General features: G+C 33.1%; 1 protein-coding gene across 3 annotated transcripts in view; it reads left to right on the top strand.

The window, feature by feature from the left end:
• CNTN5 (contactin 5) overlaps window positions 1-19,757 on the top strand; it is a 1,319,804-nt gene that overhangs the window by 798,631 nt on the left and 501,416 nt on the right. For all 3 annotated transcript variants that reach the window (XM_032852733.1, XM_032852732.1, XM_032852734.1), the window contains 3 exons: window positions 3,198-3,419; window positions 17,451-17,574; window positions 17,703-17,878. In XM_032852733.1, coding sequence (XP_032708624.1) covers window positions 3,198-3,419; window positions 17,451-17,574; window positions 17,703-17,878 — 522 coding nt within the window. The remainder of the gene's footprint in view (window positions 1-3,197; window positions 3,420-17,450; window positions 17,575-17,702; window positions 17,879-19,757) is intronic.

The raw sequence follows: 19,757 nt of genomic DNA, 5'->3' as shown, positions 1-19,757 counted from the left end.
CAAATTCTTATTTTCCCTTCCTTGCCTCCGATTTAATCAATCAGTAATCTTTATTGTTTCATTCCCATCCATCTCTTCATTCCTGACTAATCTTTGCCTTTATCACAGCTTTAGGCTCTTGATATGCTTTTTCTTTTTCTTTTGTCTTGTTCCAAATGACACTGCAACCAGAGAGATCTTTCTAAATTTATGTTGCTTTCCTTTCAGAGTCCTACCATTTTAGAAGGCATAATCGGCAATTTCAACATTAGTCCCAGCTTACCTATCCAGTTTTACTTCTCTCACCTCTCTCCCTCACCCTCTGAGCTCCTGACTATTTTAATCTACCACGAACACCCTGCATCCTTTCCTTTCCAGGTATTCATATATTTTCTTCCCTTACTAGGCTTTTTTCCCTACCCAGAACTTTGCTGAACTAATCACTAATGGTCTTTCAGGATTTAGATTAGATAGAACTCATCTGGAAAGCATTTTCTGATGGCCCTAGACTAGATGAGAAATTTTGCCACCCATCAGACGGAGCCCATAATTCCTTGATTTTACTTTTTTTTTTTTTTGTCACATTGGATTAAAGTTCTGTATAGTTGCCTTTGTCACTATATCACAAGCTCCCTCATGCCTGGTGCAATATCTTGTTCACCTTTGTATCCCTAGCATTTAGTCCCTACTGAGTTCTCATGACATGTTTGCTGAATACATGAATGAATGAATAAATTATCAGATTTCTAGTAACAGCTTTGGATTCACTTTAATTGATGAAAAAGGAATCTCCACTGCAACAGATGCAACTGATTACATTACAAATGAAGCCCTGGTGTGGAGCACACAGCCACATCATCATTTGGCTCATGTCTATCTATACAGAGTGCTATAAGCCAATTACTGTAGCACATAGATAGTATCCATTTTGTTAATATATGTTAGCAAATAACATATATTATTATTATATATACACATATGATTCACAAACTCGATGATGGTACTGGCTTTTTTGAGCCTTATTATGCCCCCTTCTAGTTTTCTACTGATTATCCTTCTCTAGTTTTAAAGACTATAAACCACATTCTCCTACTCCATTTTAATGTTTAACACTAGCATGGTATGATTCTTTTTTTTTCTTTTTTTCTTTTTCTTTTTATATATAAGCAGGGTAGGCAGCTAAAACACAGAGAAACAGACTACACTAAGAAATGAATAATTTCAGAGACCAAAACTACATACTATCTTGAAGGAAAACTCATTCTCTTTTCAATTCCTTATACCTCTAGGTGCCAAAACTTTCATTTAATTCCAGGTTTTAAGGGAGATTTAATGTATACCCGTAATCTATTCTTATATAGTTTGCCCAGGAGAGGTTAGCTATTTTCTTTTAAAATTGATCCACCTTCACCATGCTTGTAGTTGAACACAAGGACTAAAGGACATGAATCTCTTAACAGTTCCTGATAGGGTTGGATTACACATATCTTACTAATTTACATGTGCAAAACATCTAAAATGAACATCTAAAAATATACTTTTTCAAGTTTCAGAGAAATCATATTTATAGTTTCACAAAACAGAAAATTTTATACTTAATTCAATGTTTAACACCTACGAAAGTGTTATTTTCAAATCACAGAAATGCTTCTTGAATTCAAAAATAACTCTGGGGGCGCCTGGGTGGCTCAGTGGGTTAGGCCTCTGCCTTCGGTTCAGGTCATGATCCTGGGGTCCTGGGATCGAGCCCTGCATTGGGCTCTCTGCTCTGCAGGGAGCCTGCCTCCACCTCTCTCTCTCTGCCTGCCTCTCTGCTTACTTGTGATCTCTGTCTGTCAAATAAATAAGTAAAATCTTTAAAAAAAAATAAAATAAGTCTGAGATAAAGCAAAGATTCTAAATAATTTTCATTATGAGAAAGTTTACTCACAAAGGTAAATTATTTTTTGTCAAATTAAGTTAACATCCATTAAATTCAAATGTCAGATACTCTCAACAAAAATTCTTGTAATATTTCCAACATTAAGAAGTTGTAAAATTCAATTGAGAATTAACATTGAGGGCACCTGGGTGGCTCAGTAGGTTAAAGCCTCTGCCTTCAGCTCAGGTCATGATCCTAGGGCCCTGGGATCAAGCTCAGCAGGGAGCCTGTTTCCGCTTCTCTCTCTCTGCCTGCCTGCCTACTTGTGATCTCTATCTGTCAAATAAATAAATAGTAATTAAAAATTTGAAAAAAATTTCAATTCCTAATTGTTCTTTAGATTTCATAACAATTAGTTTGCATTTTTTAAATTAAATTTAATTTTTTCAGTGTTCCAAAATTCATTGTTTTCTATTTCTAAACATTTGCTCTACACACTAACCTGACTGTCTCCTGGGGACATAAATGAGTTAATATATTATCCTTCAGGTACTATATATATATATATATCTTTTTTAATGAAAAACCTTGGGAATTAAAACAAATTTTGGTCAAGACATTTCTCAATAATCAATTAATATAGGAATTTCATAACAGTGTCCCCACTTAAAAATTAATATTATTATATAAATTATATAACAAAATCTACAAAACAACTTTTGTCCAAAATTGTTTATTTTCCACTGTGAATTTGACTGTTTTTCAAGAACATGGGAATAACTTACAGTCTAGTCAAAATACATTCTGCGTTAGATGCATTTCCTACTAAGTGATAAATTTTACTCATGAAGATTCAATCTATATTTAAAGGATGTAACTGAGAATGTGGGTAATTTTTTTCCTTTTTCCCATTTTATAATAATAAATAAGGAACTGATCAAATTTATGTGAATGGATATTTTAATAAGAAGGCAAACAAAAAAAGTTAATTCTCAAATATTCCTGGCAAAGGAAATAAAAACTTGAATTTTTGGATGTCTTTCTTACTTTTTCCCCTTATTCCCTTCTTCCTTCCTCCTTTCTGTTTCTTTCCTTTCTTTTTCTTCTCTTTCTTCTTTCATGATTATTTTCTTTCTTTCTCTCTTGCAGACACAACATTGAGACTAGCAGAATTTCAAAAAAAATTTTTTTTAATCATATAAGTAATATTTTATATTATTTTTCCACTATCTCTGTAGTTTGCATTTGATTGCAGTTCCAAGGGAAGTTTTTAACAATATCTTAAGAAAAAATAATTTTCACAGGAAAAAAAAATACTCATCAGAATTCATTTTTCATTATTGTTTTTCTTTTACAGAATATTCTGGAGCTCTTCCTAATTTCCCTACTTCATATGCTGCTTTGTTAAGAATTAAAAAGAGTTCATCTTCATCCCTATTTGGTTCAAAGACCAGACTGCGTTATAGTAATCCTTTATTAGGAACACTGAGTGTTTCTTCACCAAGTTGGCGAGGAACAGCTCAACATTATTATTCCCCCATCAATCTTTATCATCCCTCAGATGCCTTCAAACAAGATGGTAAGTGTTAAAGGAAAACTGCATCTGTTGAAGTTAAACATACAATGAACATTTTTTTTTTTCAGGACTATTGTAATTGGGGTCAAGGCTATTGCAACAGGGGTGAGAGTTTAAAACAACTCTCTCAAAACAGAAAGTGGTAGAGATTTTAAGATCTGGAAAAGTGGAGGACACGGAGGGACAGGTTGGTCAATGTGATTAGGGTATGTAACAGTGGAAAAACTTTTCCTTTCTTTGCTTCTAGATTTTTTGGCTGGTCTAATAATTAAATTGGCATAATACAGATTAACAAAAGAAAATAAATTTAATCTCATACATATAGGAAGTGGCCAAAGCAAGCAGCATTTATACCTTTTAGACAAAGAAGCAATGCATTTGTGAAGAATTAGCAAGATAAATGAGTTTGGGCTTGAGGTAATAATTAGTGAAGAAGTAAAAAGGTTGTTCAGTCAGTTTTCTTGGCCCTAAATTCCCTATTTCTGGTGTAAGGATGCCTTCTACTCTCCTGGTACAGAGACGGTGCTTTTTATAAGGAAGATTAGTTCCTGCCTTCGGTGGGGAGGAAGGAGGGTTGGAGTATCCTTCTTGTATCAGCTGTTTTTTAAGTAACTTTATTTTAAAATCATCAGCATACCAAAGTGGTATACCTTTAGGTGGCATATTCTGCTCTCCTTTAGCCATGTGAGTTTATTAACTGGTGTTTATTAAAGTTAGTCTCTTATCCTCCTTATAGAGACTGGGAGATAGTGAGCCTTTTTATCTTGATAATTGCATTTCAAAGGACTGGTTGCTGGGTCCTTGAGAAAGTATACATTTAACATTATTTTGAGTGGAAAAAAAATAATGTAAATTTCCAAAACTAAAACAGTAATTATATTAAGGACTACTGAATAGCTATTAACATTAAGGTTTGAATAATATTTTCTAGATGTTCTCTGTTGTTTTTGAGTACATTAACAAAATAATACAAGCTTAGTTAACAGTCAGAGAAAAACACTAACAAATGATTATTACTAGGGGCTGTTCCAGGCTCTTTTGTATAGCTTATCTAAATAATTCTCTCAACAAATATGTGAAGTGGATATTCTTACTGTCTTCTATGTAAATGGAAACTCAGAAGTAGATAAGCATCTTTTAAAAGTTCACACTGTTAATAAGCAGGTAATTTTTATTCCTATATCTACTGATTTTAAGTCCAATACACTGGGCTATATTTCCGTTATGACTGATGAAGGACTAAGCATCCAAAGAAACATTTTGCAAGAACTAAACTATTTGGAAATGTCCTTGAAGTGTAATAGTAGGTTGCTGTGCCAAACACAAGCAAACTCATGTCTCATGATTATGCCAGTTTTTGCCACATGAACATCATCTTATAGAATTGACATGTAACTTTTATTTAAGAATAATATTAGCTCCTTAAAAATGTTTTATTTTTTGAAATAGTATAATTTTAAAATTCCCACAATGTGTTCTGTTAAAGACAATATCAAGAGAATTAGAAGATAAGCCACAGACTGGGAGAAAATATTTGCAAAAGATACATCTGATAAAGGACTATTATCCAAAATATATAAAGAACTCTTAAAATCCAACATAAGACAACAAACAAATTTTAAAAATAAACCAAAGACCTTAAGATACCAAAGAAGATACACAGATGTTAAATAATCATATGAAAAGATGGACTGCATCATTTGTCATCAGGAAATGAACATTAAAATGAGATGCCAGTACATACCTATCAGAATAGCCAAAATCCAGAACACTGAAAATACCAAATGCTGGAGAACACTTATTGATTTCTGGTAGGAATACAAAATTTTACAGCCACTTTGAAAGACAGTTTGATGGTTTCTTACAAAACCAAACATACTCTTACCAGTATGATCCAACAATTGCACTTCTTGGTATTTATCTAAAATATTTGGAAAATTTATGTGTATATAAAAACATGCACATAGATGTTTATAGCAGCATTATTCATAATTGCCAAATTTGGACATAATCAAGATGTCCTTCAGGAGGTGAATGGATAAATAAACTGTGATACATCCAGAAAGTGGGATACTATTCAGCACTACAAAGAAATAAATGATTAAGCTCTGAAAAGATGTGGAGGAACATTAAATGTATATTAGCAAGTGAAAGAAGTCAATCTGAAAAGACACATATTGTATGATTCCAACTATTCAACATTCTGGAAAAAAAAATGATGGAGACAGTAAAAAGATTAGTACCAATGATGGGGGTTGAGGAAGAGATGAATAGGCAGAGCACAGAGGATTTTTAGGGCCATTAAAATACTTGGAGCATCACAATGATGGATATAAATCATTAGACATTTGTTTAAACCCACAAAATGTACAGCACCAAGAGTGGAACCTAATGAAAATGATGGATTTTGAGTGATCATGATGTGTCACATTATGTTTATCTTTAGTTAAAAAGAAATAGTACCATTCTGGCAATTGATGTTGCTAATAGGAGAAGATATGTATGTGTGGGAATGAAGTGTTTATGAGAAATCTCTACTTTCCTCTAAGTTGTGTTGTAGATCTAAAACTGCTCTTAAAAAAATAAAGCTTTGGGGTGCCTGGCTGGCTCAGTCAGAAGAGCATGTGACTCTTGATCTTGTGGTCTTGAGTTTGAGCCCCACATTGGATATAGAGAGCACTTAAAAAAGTAAGTAAATAAGTAAGTAAGTAAGTAAGTAAATAAATAAATAAATAAAATCTTTTTAAAATTCTTATTATATCAACTTCAATGTCACAGTCATTAGGCAGAGATGTATTGGGATTTGTGTTCTTTAGGAATAATTATTTTATGGGACTGCAACAAAATAGAATGTACTGAGTGGTTAGAACTACAGGATACTCTTGTTTTTGGTAAATTCAATAGACCAGGAGTAAGGCCAGATAATCTGCATTTATAAAAACCTTCCAGGTTATGTTGGTGCTCCTGGTTGTTGAACCATGCTTTGAGTAGCAAGTCTCCAGGCTGGGGACCAGTTCAATATAATTTAAGTCTTTCACTGCTCTAGTTTAATACATATTTAGAGTATCAGAAAGAATGGGAGTTTTGAGTATTTCCAAAGTAATCCTCCGTAGCTATTATTTCCTCACCCTAGAATTTGATAGTTCTTGGCTAGACGTGACTTTGAATTTGTTCTTTCAAGACCCTGACATATGGCTTTTTTCAGGTAATTCCCTCCTGCCTTAATAGAGAATAAATTTGGGGTTGACATACTCTTGTGAAAAATGAGAAAACTAACAAAACCTGAATAGAAAGCCTTCCCATTCCTGCTCAGAAGTAGTCCAAGATGGAGTTAAGATTTTTCTGAAAATTGTAAAAATCTAATTTGCAGAGAAATTTGGGAAAGCAATTCTACTCGTGTATATAAAACCTGGAAAACAAAGAAATATAAAACCATGTTTATTGCATTATATGTTTAATAGCAAAAAAATTAGAGACAACTCAGATAGTTATCAGAAGGGAAATGGATACATAAATTGTAATTTTTCATGTTTTGAAAAGTTAAAATGGTTAAAGTGAATAAACTATATATTTAAGAAACAAAATTAATATACCTCAAAAGTTAATTTTTAGTGAACAAGGAGCGTTAGACTACTAATAATATACCATATATGTAAAAAGCTTAAAAATAAAAATAATATATACTATTTATGAATATGGATACGTGGTACAATTTTAAAAACATGAAAGTGAGGTATCAAGTTGACTATAATGCTTATCTGTCAGGACAAAAGGAAAATGAGAGCAAAGAAATGGCATCAGGATAGGGAAGGTAGATGACTTCAACTATGTGATATTTTAGTTATTAAAATAAAAAATCTGAAGCTAATATGATGAAGCTTGTACTCAGTAAAATCTAAAGTGGTTCACAATGATTCTCTCCTCCTGGTGTTTATAGTGTAATCATTTCTCTTCAACTGTGGGCCAAAGCCAGTAATCTGCTTCTGGAGAATAGATTATGGCAAAAATAATGCCAACATTAGGTCATGAAAAACTCTGTCTTCCATCTAACTTCCATTCCAAAGAATGCATAATCAGGATCTGAATAAACAAAGTTCAATGGACTATACGGATTAGCTGCCTAGAGTAGAATACCAACCTCTTGAGATAAGATGAATCTGAGGAAGACAACCTTAAAATTATGATATTGTGAGAAGAATCCTCTGTAGAAAATGTAGAAGTATGGTGAGGACATCAAGAAAATGAACCAAGGTTATATGTTTATTATCTCACAGTTTCTGTGAGTCAGAACCCAAATGTGACTTAAATGGGTCCTGTGTCTCTCACAAAGCAGGACTGTAGTCTCATCCCAACATTCAAATTATATAGATCACTTGTTAACACACTTATATGTTGTTGGTAGGGTTCAGTTCCTGGTAATTGTTGGACTGAGTGCTTTAATAATTCATGGACTGTTGGCCAAAAACCTTTCTCAGTGATACTCTCCACAGAATAGCTCACAACATGGTAGCCAACTTCCAACAGCAGGAGCAAGCCAGAGCAAGAGAAGGCAAACAAAAAAGACTTCAAGAAGTGTATAATAGACATTAACACTTGATTCAGTTGAGGAAGTGGAGACAGTTAATGAATAAAAATTTTTGCGCTAAATTCATGAAGCAAAAAAGAGAAATGGGAGTAGTACCTGGAAGGGAGAATGTTGTTCTTTGGAGTCAAGTGGAGTCCTCAGAACTATTTTGCTTTCAATTTGATATTATTATTTTAGGTAATGATTATCACCACTCCAAATTTCATGTGCAAATGCTCCACCCAACAAAAGATATTATCTAGTTTTAAAAGAAACTGAGTTGTTAATAAAGTAGTTGTTTGAATATGAGTATCATTTAATTGATTAAAAAGTTGACTAAGGTTTAAATTGGAAATTTTTGTGATAATATAGGAATATTAAAAACTCTTATGGGTCAGTCCCTCAAACACCTACAGAATATACACAGTTTTTTGAAATGTGATATGGACGAGGATTATTAACTACTGTTAACATGACATCCGTTTTCCCTTTATAAATGAACAGCCAATAAATTAGTCCTTGACTTCATTTCTCTGTGTTGTTGTTGTGGTTTAGAAGGAGTAAACATAAGTGAAGAGAGCATTTCATCCTTCTATTTGTGATTAGATGGTTAGTTTAAAATATTTTATCGTTCTTGAACAGAGGAGCAATCTGGATTAGGAGTAATGCTGACACGAAACTTTAGATTTACTAGGGAAGTCCACTCCTGAGAGTCAGATACTACAAATGCTACATCAAGTGGAAAAATGGTGATTCTTACAAGCAACTGAAATGAATTATTTTCTACTAAGATTGAGGATATGTTTACATTTCTTCAATGATATAAACAACCTGTAATTTACATAACACTCTGAGTCTACCTACCCTTTAGAGTTTCTACCACTAGCTTCTGACATGTGAAGATTTCCTGCAATTTACCAACTTTGTTGCCTCATATCTTCAGTACCTTGGGCTGAATTTCATTGTTGACATGGCTTATTTCCAGATTTGACTTGGCACATGGGCAATGGCATCATAACTCAAAGTAATCTCTGTGTTGACAATTTTCTGTTGTTTCTTCAAAACAAAAAAAATTTAACAACCTGTTAAATTATTTTGGAGGATCAGATACAAAATTTAAATGATCTTTTATAAGAATAAGAATTCCCTCTAGAAGGGGAGAAGGTATTTCAGTTGGATGGTATACTCCTGTATAAAATCAGATCACTCCAGTTTCTCAGTTTAAAAAATAGACAAATATATCCTAATAAAACCTTAGAATTTTATGACCATTCATTGAAACTTTATGACCTTATTCTTTATTATATTTTTTATTTTTAGAGCTGTTGTTATTCTTTTACACTATTATGCTATTCTCTCCAATTTAACTATATGTCATTTGAGCAAAAACCATCTCATATACTCTTCTTTATCCACTCTCATCAGTAAGAACAGTGCCAGCTTACTAGGAATTTCACAAATACTGTTGAATAAAGAGGCAGATGAGGAAATTAAAAATGAATTTATATATCATGATAGACTATTTGCTTGAATTTTGTTTATTTAAACTTTGTATTCTGGATTACAAATGAAAGGGTAGAAAAAGCAATGTCCTTCCTCTGTTGATATGGTGGCCTAGTAGTTTGGCATCTTCTGAAGGTTATATGGCGTTGGTACATTTTGACCATTCTTGTAAGTGATAGCATATCTGAATCATCTGATCTTTCTTTTATAGCTACATTAGAAAATGACAAAAAAAATCTATTAGACTCTCAATTTATATTATGTACACAGCATAATGCCACTTACCCATGAAACATTCATCATAGTGCTTTTTAATAAATAATGCACTCCAGTTCTTAGAAACCTTGGAAAGTTTGTAATGAAAGTTTATACTTGTTTAACTTTTATAAAAAAAACAATTTTAAGTTGAAAAGAAATTTAAGATTAAAGGAGGTTTGGATATTTGCTTTAAGAATTCATTTCCGATGCTCCTATGTGTGGAAAGTTTTTCTCATATTGTAACTGTGAATTTCATTATAAAATGTAATTTCTGGTAAAACAATTCAAGACTTCTGGAAATCATCATATGAAATATATTAGCGATCATTTAAAGTGCGTTTTTTTGTAATTGCACTTGACACAATAGGCTGATATTTCTTCTAGATTATATTACTGATACACTTAGTTCCTATTACATGAATAAGCTAGACAAGGCCATAAATTAGAGCTAACTAGCATGCAGAGGGGTTTGGGGTCTGGCATTGGACCTACTCATTGAGAAAAAGAAACAATTGTTTAAAAGAGGATTTCAATCTAAAGGACAAGTTTAGAATCTAGAGAGACATAATGTCTCCATACTTTTGTATCAGCAGAACATAGGTATTCTTAATGGAACCTTCATATTCTAATTTTAATGGAAATTTCTGTAAACTAAGGAAGTTATTATCGATGTTCTAATCAATTCAAGCATAGGAAAATCTTGACCAAAGTTTATATATTCTAGAGCAGAATTCAGTAAAAAGTTGTCCTCATCTAGGACACAAACTTACCTTTTATTTCAATATGAATTTTATTTTAAGATAATTCCAGCAATAAAACAGCCGTTTGTAAAGACTTCATGCGTTACTGGAAGTGATCAAGCTAAGACAGATAAATATCCCAGAGATTTTTAGAAAGAATGCTTGAAATGAATGGAAATTTATTCTGATTCTAGAAGTATATGGCTCTAGTATATCATTCCAATGAAATTTAAACTTTCTTTTTCACTTTTGTTTTCTTAAAGTAGCTGTTTTTTTTTTATTTTATTATTATTATTATTTTTTATTTTCAGCATAACAGTATTCCTTATTTTTGCACCACACTCAGTACTCCATGCAATCCGTGCCCTCTCTAATACCCACCACTTGGTTCCCCCAACCTCCCACCCCCCGCCCCTTCAAAACCCTCAGATTGTTTTTCAGAGTCCATAGTCTCCCATGGTTCACCTCCCCTTCCAATTTCCCCCAACTCCCTTCTCCTCTCTAACTCCCCTTGTCCTCCATGCTATTTGTTATGCTCCACAAATAAGTGAAACCATATGATAATTGACTCTCTCTGCTTGACTTATTTCACTCAGCATAATCTCTTCCAGTCCCGTCCATGTTGCTACAAAAGTTGGGTATTCATCTTTTCTGATGGAGGCATAATACTCCATAGTGTATATGGACCACATCTTCCTTATCCATTCATCTGTTGAAGGACATCTTGGTTCTTTCTACAGTTTGGCAACCATGGCCATTGCTACTATAAACATTGGGGTATAGATGGCCCTTCTTTTCACTACATCTGTATCTTTGGGGTAAATACCCAGGAGTGCAATGGCAGGGTCATAGGGAAGCTCTATTTTTAATTTCTTGAGGAATCTCCACACTGTTCTCCAAAGTGGCTGCACCAACTTGCATTCCCACCAACAGTGGAAGAGGGTTCCCCTTTCTCCACGTCCCCTCCAACACATGTTGTTTCCATGGCTAATTTTGGCCATTCTAACTGGTGTAAGGTGATATCTCAATGTGGTTTTAATTTGAATCTCTCTGCTGGCTAGTGATGATGAACATTTTTTCATGTGTCTGATAGCCATTTGTATGTCTTCATTGGAGAAGTGTCTGTTCATATCTTCTGCCCATTTTTTGATATGATTATCTGTTTTGTGTGTGTTGAGTTTGAGGAGTTCTTATAGATCCTGGATATCAACCTTTTGTCTGTACTGTCATTTGCAAATATCTTCTCCCATTCCGTGTGTTGCCTCTTTGTTTTCTTGACTGTTCCCTTTGCTGTGCAGAAGCTTCTGATTTTGATGAAGTCCCAAAAGTTTATTTTCGCTTTTGTTTCCTTTGCCTTTGGAGACATATCTTGAAAGAAGTTGCTGTGGCTGATATCGAAGAGATTACTGCCTATGTTCTCCTCTAGGATTCTGATGGATTCTTGTCTCACGTTGAGGTCTTTTATCCATTTTGAGTTTATCTTTGTGTACAGTGTAAGAGAATGGTCACGTTTCATTCTTCTACATATAGCTGTCCAGTTTTCCCAGCATGATTTATTGAAGAGATTGTCTTTTTTCCACTGTATATTTTTTCCTGTTTTGTCGAAGATTTTTTGCCCATAGAGTTGAGGGTCCATATCTGGGCTCTCTACTCTGTTCCACTGGTCTATGTGTCTGTTTTTATGCCAGTACCATGTTGTCTTGGTGATCATGGCTTTGTAGTAAAGCTTGAAATCAGGTAACGTGATGCCGCTAGTTTTATTTTTGTTTTTCAACATTTCCTTAGCGATTTGGGGTCTCTTCTGGTTCCATAAAAACTTTTTTTTTAAATTTTTCCAACAATCATTATTTGTAAATGATAATTTTATCCTATGTTTTTCCTGGGAAGTTCACAGTTTTCAAAGTTATTGTTTTTCTTAAATACATTTTCTCATAAGTTATAGAGAAGGAGAAAAAATAGTGTATTAATTATCTACTTCTGTGTAAAATGTATCTTAAAACTTAGCAACTTAAAACACCCTTTCATTTTCTCATAGAAACTGTTGGTCTGGAATCTGGGTGTGGCAGGGTAGTTCTGGCATAAGGTCTCTTACAAGATTTCAATCAAGCTGTCATTGTAGCTGTATTCTCATTTGAAATCTTGACTGAGAGAATAATCCCTTAAAAATTCACTCATACAGTTGTTAGTAGGCCTCAGTTTCATGCTGGCAGTAGGTCAAACAAGAGATTTCAGTTCCTCAAATGTGGGCCCCACCATAACCTGAAAAAGTATCTTCAGGGGCGACTGTATTCCCCCTAAGGGAATGACTAACAATAACAGTGCTAAGAATAGTTTAAAGAACAAATATGTGAAATCAAACTATATCTGATGACAGAATGTATTAAGAAGTAACTTTTCCAGCTCAGGAAACAGGGAGGGAAAAATAAAACCATTAAAAAATTGAAAACTTCATTAGTGGTAATACAAAGGCAATTGAAAAGATAAGAATGTAGCTATCATATTTGAAAAAGTCAAACAAATGAGGAAAAGATTAAAGATATAAAAGTTGTTATAGAGATGATAGAGAAGACTTAAAAAAAATTTGAAGATATGCCTAATGGGTATGAGGAGAATTGAACAAATAAAGAAATTTTCCTGAAAAAGGAATTGTTGGGGTGCCTGCATGGCTCAGTTAAGCACTTAACTCTTGATTTCAGCTCAGACCATGATCTCATGCTGAGATCAAACCCTGTGACAGGCTGCACACTCAGCAGGGAGTCTGCTTGAGATTCTCTCTCTCCCCTTCCTCTGCCCTTCACCGTGCTCTTTTTCTAAAATAAATACATAAATCTTAAACAAACAAACAAATAAAAATTCTTGAACCTATAGTTGTATAAAATGTTTAACACCAAGACAAATCCAGAAAGGTATTGAAATTCAGAATGGGGAAAGGAACAGACATCCAGATATAAAAACTAGTCACTTTGCGGGGAAGTGTGTAAACCTGGCGATTCACAGAGCTGTACCCCTGGGGGAAAAAAAAAATATATGTTTATAAAAAATAAAATTAAAAAAACAAAACAAAACAGAAAAAAAAACTAGTCACTTAGGAGTGAAGGAATGCAGGCTGACTCAGACTTACCCATGGTAATGTTAATGTGATCAGAGAGTGGAAAAACATCTACAGAGTTTAATGAAATTAATACTGAACCCCTAATTTGATACCCAGCCAAGTTGTCTTTCAGTTGTAAAGACAACAAACAGATATTCTGAACCATGAAGCAAAACAGAAATTTATGGAGTAAACATAGGGGAAGTGAGAGAAAGTGTGTTAATTTCATCATTCTTTGTAGGAGAAAATCAACAGATCACTTTTAAATTGAAACAATTCTCTTCTGAGGAAGGACATTCTGGAGGTGTGAATCTGATATTTCACAGACAATAACCACTTGCATTATATAGTCTGTTCATAAAAAAGGCTGATTTTTAAGAAAAAAAATCACTCAAAAATATTACTCCTATGAGAAATTAACATTGTGTGTGATGGGATCTGCCTGTTACAGAAATATCTCAAAGATTTCTACCTTGTTAAAAAAAGATTTTGATTTACTGGTTATCCAGATCTTTGTGATGATTATCATATATGTTTTGAAGTCCATCTCCACAAGTTACAGATTCCATTAAGTTAAAAATTGCAAAATAGAAGGACATTGCTTAAAGTAATTCATCGTCTTCATCAATAGATGTAGTGTACTACTGCAGGAGAGTGAATCAATCTGTCTTGAGTTTACCTATAATAATACATTCTTGGTATGGAATCTTAAAAATGAATCTCTTTAGAGCTAGAATCATCATTGATTACCCTTTGGTGAGGACTGGGAAGCTCTACACATGCTCTTCAACCCCTACAGTGAACTTTATTTCTAAAAGAAAAATGAGAGAGAGAGAGAGAGAGAGAGAGAGAGGACAATTGCTTGCTAAAACGCTTTTAGAAGTAACAATTGAACAACAAAGAGATACTGAAAAGAGGATGAGTAGTCACAACAGAATACATGTTGTTTAGGTCAGTCTCTTATTTTTTCAGTGTGTAATCTTACCTCTTAGCATTTCTCCAGCCTGACAACCTTTATTTCTCTTGTCCTTTCTGATAGTTTTCCGAAAAAAAGATTTAGAACCATAGACCTTTAGTTAAAATCAACTGTTTATTACGTTGCTAATTTTGGAGAAGTCTCCTCTCAGAACCTCAGAGTCTTCATCTCTGTTAGAAATAATTGTAATGTTCAGCTCAAAGAATTAAATAACAGTATATATTAAAATGCTTTATAAATGTTATGGCAAAATTATAATAGTAGTAGTAGTGGCAGGGGTAATCAGATTCTAGATTAGAACAGCCCTGGATTTGTATCCCAGGTTTGCCATGTATTTGCTATATACATTTTTTTCATTAATTTCAGCCTCAGTTTTGTCATCTATACAACTGGGGATTAATTCTAGTCACATGGATGTTGTGAGTGTTAAATGATACATTGCATATAAATAATTCAGTATAGTGTCTATTATGTAGTAATTATACCACAAGAAATGTTAGTTGTTGCTGTTATTTTAATTATTAACTATGATTTATAGAGCACTTGTGGTATACTAAGTATACCAAGTATACATGTTGATGTCAACCAATCCTCATAATAATATCTTCAGGAGACATGATCATCCATAGTTAATAAATGGAGTACAAAGGATAAAAGTAAAAACAAATAAGGTTAGAAAATGATGGTACTAGAATTTGAACCCAAGTATGTCTGACTCATAAAGTTCAAGAGTTTTGAAATATATAAAAATATAAAATATATTTATTAAATGTTAATTTTATGCATTATAGGCATTTATAATATTGATTTAAATGATCATATTTATAGTGTAAAGACTAGAAGAGATATATTTTCATGACTCCATCATGCAGTTTAACTGTAACTGAGAGTTTAAGGAGGTTTCATGTGCTTTTCCAAATTTTTATAAATGCACTATGATGCAACAACAAATAGAATATTTTGACAATAATTTTCTCTAGTTATTTTTATTATATTACTTGTTTTTATTTTCGAGTAAAAGTTTTAAGTGATAGCAATGTGATTTGGTACAGAGAAACACATTTCAGTTACTTTCATGTAATATTTTATTATTTGTAGCTTAAAAAAAGAACTTCAGCTAAATTATCTAGGACTCAAACAAAATACTTGACAGTGCCTGCTTTTTAAGTGGTCAGTTTTATTGGGTGAATATTTAGAGGGCCATGAACACTTTTATTTTTCTTTGCCCAAAAAAGAATGAATACATATTTAAAGAAAATGTATAAATGTACTCTAAACCCATTATTCTAAATAGGGAGGTTTTTATCTTTTTAAGTAATAATTTTTTAAAGCTTGAGTTTCCTGGGACATTCATTCTTGTATTTCTTTCCTGATATTTTCTTATGGTTATCTACAAAGAATGTGAATCTCCAACTGTTTAGTAGAAGCATTAGAAAAATGTCTTTCCTAAAATTTTGCCTCTTCATTTTTCCAAGGCAGTGGTTTTAAATGAGGACAATTTTGACCCAGGGGACGTTTAAGAATCTCTGGAGACGTTTTTGATTATATACTTTGGGAAGGTGTGCTGATGGCATCTAGTAGGTAGGGGCTTGAGGATCTTGATCTAAGGTTACTATATAATAAAATTCATGATCGATAAAAATAAAGAAAAAATTTTTACTTTCTTCTAAATTCACAATTCAAGATGTAAAAGATCCTAGATCCATATATAACTCTGTGAATTCTTGCACTACTACAAGCTAATAAGACTAATACTTCCCCCAGCACATTTACTTATCATTTCTCCATCAGAATTATCCTAAAACTCTGGCAGAATTATGTTAAAACTTTTGAAACCCAAGCTATCATCTGAGGCTCAACTTTATTTCTACTTTTCTATAAAAATTTCATTAGTTTAAAATTACCTTTATCATAGGATTTCTCTGAATATTAACTAATTAAATGAGATAAAATTAGTATCTGGCATATAGTAGGTACCTAATAATTTTAGGTGTTCTTCCTTCTTGCCTCTTTCTCTTCTGATCTCCTTATTTACATTGTTTACCTGCTAATGAAGACTTAACTATGTACAGTTTTGATATTCTTATTCACTTATTTGACTTCTTTTGAGGACGTCTCATTTATTCTATGAGAATATATTTATTTGCATTACATAATTTATCCTTTACACTCTAGCATTCGTTTAAAGATTTTATTTATTCATTCAAGACAGATAAGAAAAGAAAGACAGCATGAGCAGGGGGAGAGGCAGAGGGACAGGAAGAAGAAGACTCCCCACTGAGCTGGGAATCCCCCCAATGCCAGACCGATCCCAGGGCCCTGAAATCATGACCTGAGCTGAAGGCAGACTCCTAACCATCTGAGCCACCCAGGCACCCTTATACTCTAGCATTTGACAGAAATCACAAGTAGGCAGACAGGCAGGTGTGGGGGGGTAGGAGGGAGCAGGCTCCCCCACTGAGCAGAGTGCCCAATGCAGGGCTGTATCCCAGGATCCTGAGATCATGACCCAAGCCAAAGGCAAAGGCCTAACCCACTGAGCCACCCAGGTATCCCAATTTTTAGGTTTTTTTTAAATGTTCTTGTTTAGCATTATCTTCTTTAGCTCCACTTTAGATGAATGCAAGATATGTATTTGAAAATGTACACCACTAATATTTGAGATATTTAGTTTTTTTTAAATCATATATATCATATTTTTAAAAGAAATCTTAGTCAATTAAAAAAATTCTAGGTAGGTCTCTAATTTACTAAAATAATGTAATTTGCTAGCTGTGACTTTCTTGTGTTAGTATGTCTGTTGAGTACAAGGAAAAAGGAAAAATTTTAAATATTAAAATAATAGAGAAAAAGTCTTGATATTTTTAGAAATTTTAAAGTGTGTCATTTTTGGTCTTTACAGAAAGTGTGGACTATGGACCAGTGTTTGTACAAGAACCAGAAGATATAATTTTCCCGACTGATTCCGATGAAAAGAAAGTAGCATTGAACTGTGAAGCTCGTGGCAACCCAGTTCCCAATTACAGGTAAAAGTTCATTATTAATCATTTTTCTCAAGTATTAAAAATTTCCTTCAATGAGATTCTGACATTCCCATTGAGTATTATAATATCTCAAGTAATTTTTATACATTTGTCTTCTGATTTTTACTAAGATGGCTTCTAAATGGAACAGAAATAGATTTGGAAAGTGATTATCGCTACAGTTTGATCGACGGGACTTTCATTATAAGTAATCCAAGTGAAGCAAAGGATTCTGGTCATTATCAGTGTTTAGCAGCCAACACTTTCGGAAGTATTCTTAGTAGAGAAGCTGTACTTCAATTTGCCTGTGAGTAAAGTATATGTTTTCTTTGTGTATCTGTATATAGTGTGTATACATGTAATTTAACAGTTTGGTTAGGCAAAAGCTTAATGAAGACCTCAAATTTTAAAATAATGGTAAAATCTCGGTAATGATTAGAACTATGTAAACAATGTGTTTCTTTCTAAGATATTTGAAACTCCCTGAAATGTTTGCCTTCTTCAAATAAACCCAACAGGTTACTCTGGGAGGTTAAAAATACTACTCATGATTTTTTTTTCCTCCACCTTTTAAAACATCTACTTATCTGCTTTTATTTTTCTACGGTTTATTATAGTCACTATTTGCTATAGTTTCTTTTAGACATAAGATCACATATTCTAAAAATTCTGCTTAGGAAACTAAAGAAATGCCTCTGAAATGCTTATGTTTCAGATTCCAACTATAATTTCTCACACAGATATCCCAGTCTTTAATTAAAAAAAGATACATACATATAATTAAACATATATACTAGAATATATACATTTTCTAAAATAGACCATTTATAATTAACTATTGTATTGAGTTCTTAAAACTTGTGAAATTATGTAACTTATGATGAAGACTTACACCAAATTGAGGATAGGCTACTGAGTAAAAACAAAACAAAACAAAACAAAAAACAAAAAACAAACAATATCATTTCTTAATAAACAATCCTACTTGAATACAAATTCTTGAGGATTAAAATATTTTAAAAAATAGGAGGGTAGATTTCTTCATGTTAATAATTTATATGTAACTTATATTGGCTATATAATTTATCACAAAATGATTTTTAATTTAAAATCACACCCTGAAGAATGGAATAATTGATTTTTCTCTATATAATCTTCATCACATATTATTTCTAATTAACCCAGAATCCAGACATCCTATTATAGGAGTGTGAAGGAGAAAGGAAAGAACAAAGGAATAATAATGGATTTAGGGCTAGGTCCCAGAAAAATCCAAATATTATCTTTTAAAATAAATTTTATTAAGTAGTTAGGACAGAACTTTACATACACCGAATATACCAAGATAGTAGCCTGAATATACTCCTTTTGTTTTAGAAAATATTATGTGGTGTAACACAAAACCTAATACTTTTCATCATGCACATTAAAAGAGTAACCTAATAAAAAAATGGCCCTCCTAATTGCTCTCTGTAAACAAAGTAGTACTTTGAAAACAGATACAGAAAATCTGGAGAACATGATGTATGAATACTAAGTGGCTTTTATCTTTCTCTTTGGTCTATACTGACACAAGTATACCAATTCATAATAGCTTATATATCAACTGTTCTCTCCAAAATCACCAGTGGAGGCAAAATATGCAAAGTTTTCTGTCCAATGTGTCTGTATGACTGTACTACCCTAGAATTTCTGCAAAGACTATTCATAACTATCTGATACTCACCCCCACCTGCAGTGAGCACATTGGTACCAGCATTTGCAGTTCAATAACTAGGCAAGGAAAACCCTATCTATCTTACTTATTGTGTATCAAGTTGTCCTGAACTTAGTCTAGAGCAATATTTACTTTATTTTTGACTTAACACAGGGTTAATATACATATGCATTCCTTGGTAGCATCTTATGACCCTGCCTTTCCCCATTCCCACCCCACCTGACTCAGCTGTGTTCTGGAGGCCATTTTATATACCTACGAGCCCATAATGTGCTTGGTTGAAGCAGTCACTTACATAGGGAAAGGCACTTCTGCCTCAAAATTACTCTTTCACCTAGATGACATTATGTCCAAAGGATTAAAAAAAATTAAAAATGAAAAGTCCTTTAGGTTTAGCTCTATCTTTTTTCCAGAAGATCTTGGGGGGGAAATGCAAATATAGATGGTGGAGAGGAGAGCAAAGACTCCA

The sequence above is a fragment of the Lontra canadensis genome, unplaced genomic scaffold, assembly GCF_010015895.1.
Source record: "Lontra canadensis isolate GAN:19392208 unplaced genomic scaffold, GSC_riverotter_1.0 scaffold7, whole genome shotgun sequence".
In the NCBI taxonomy this organism is placed as follows: Eukaryota; Metazoa; Chordata; class Mammalia; order Carnivora; family Mustelidae; genus Lontra; species Lontra canadensis.
This window is presented reverse-complemented; position numbering and strand designations above follow the sequence as displayed.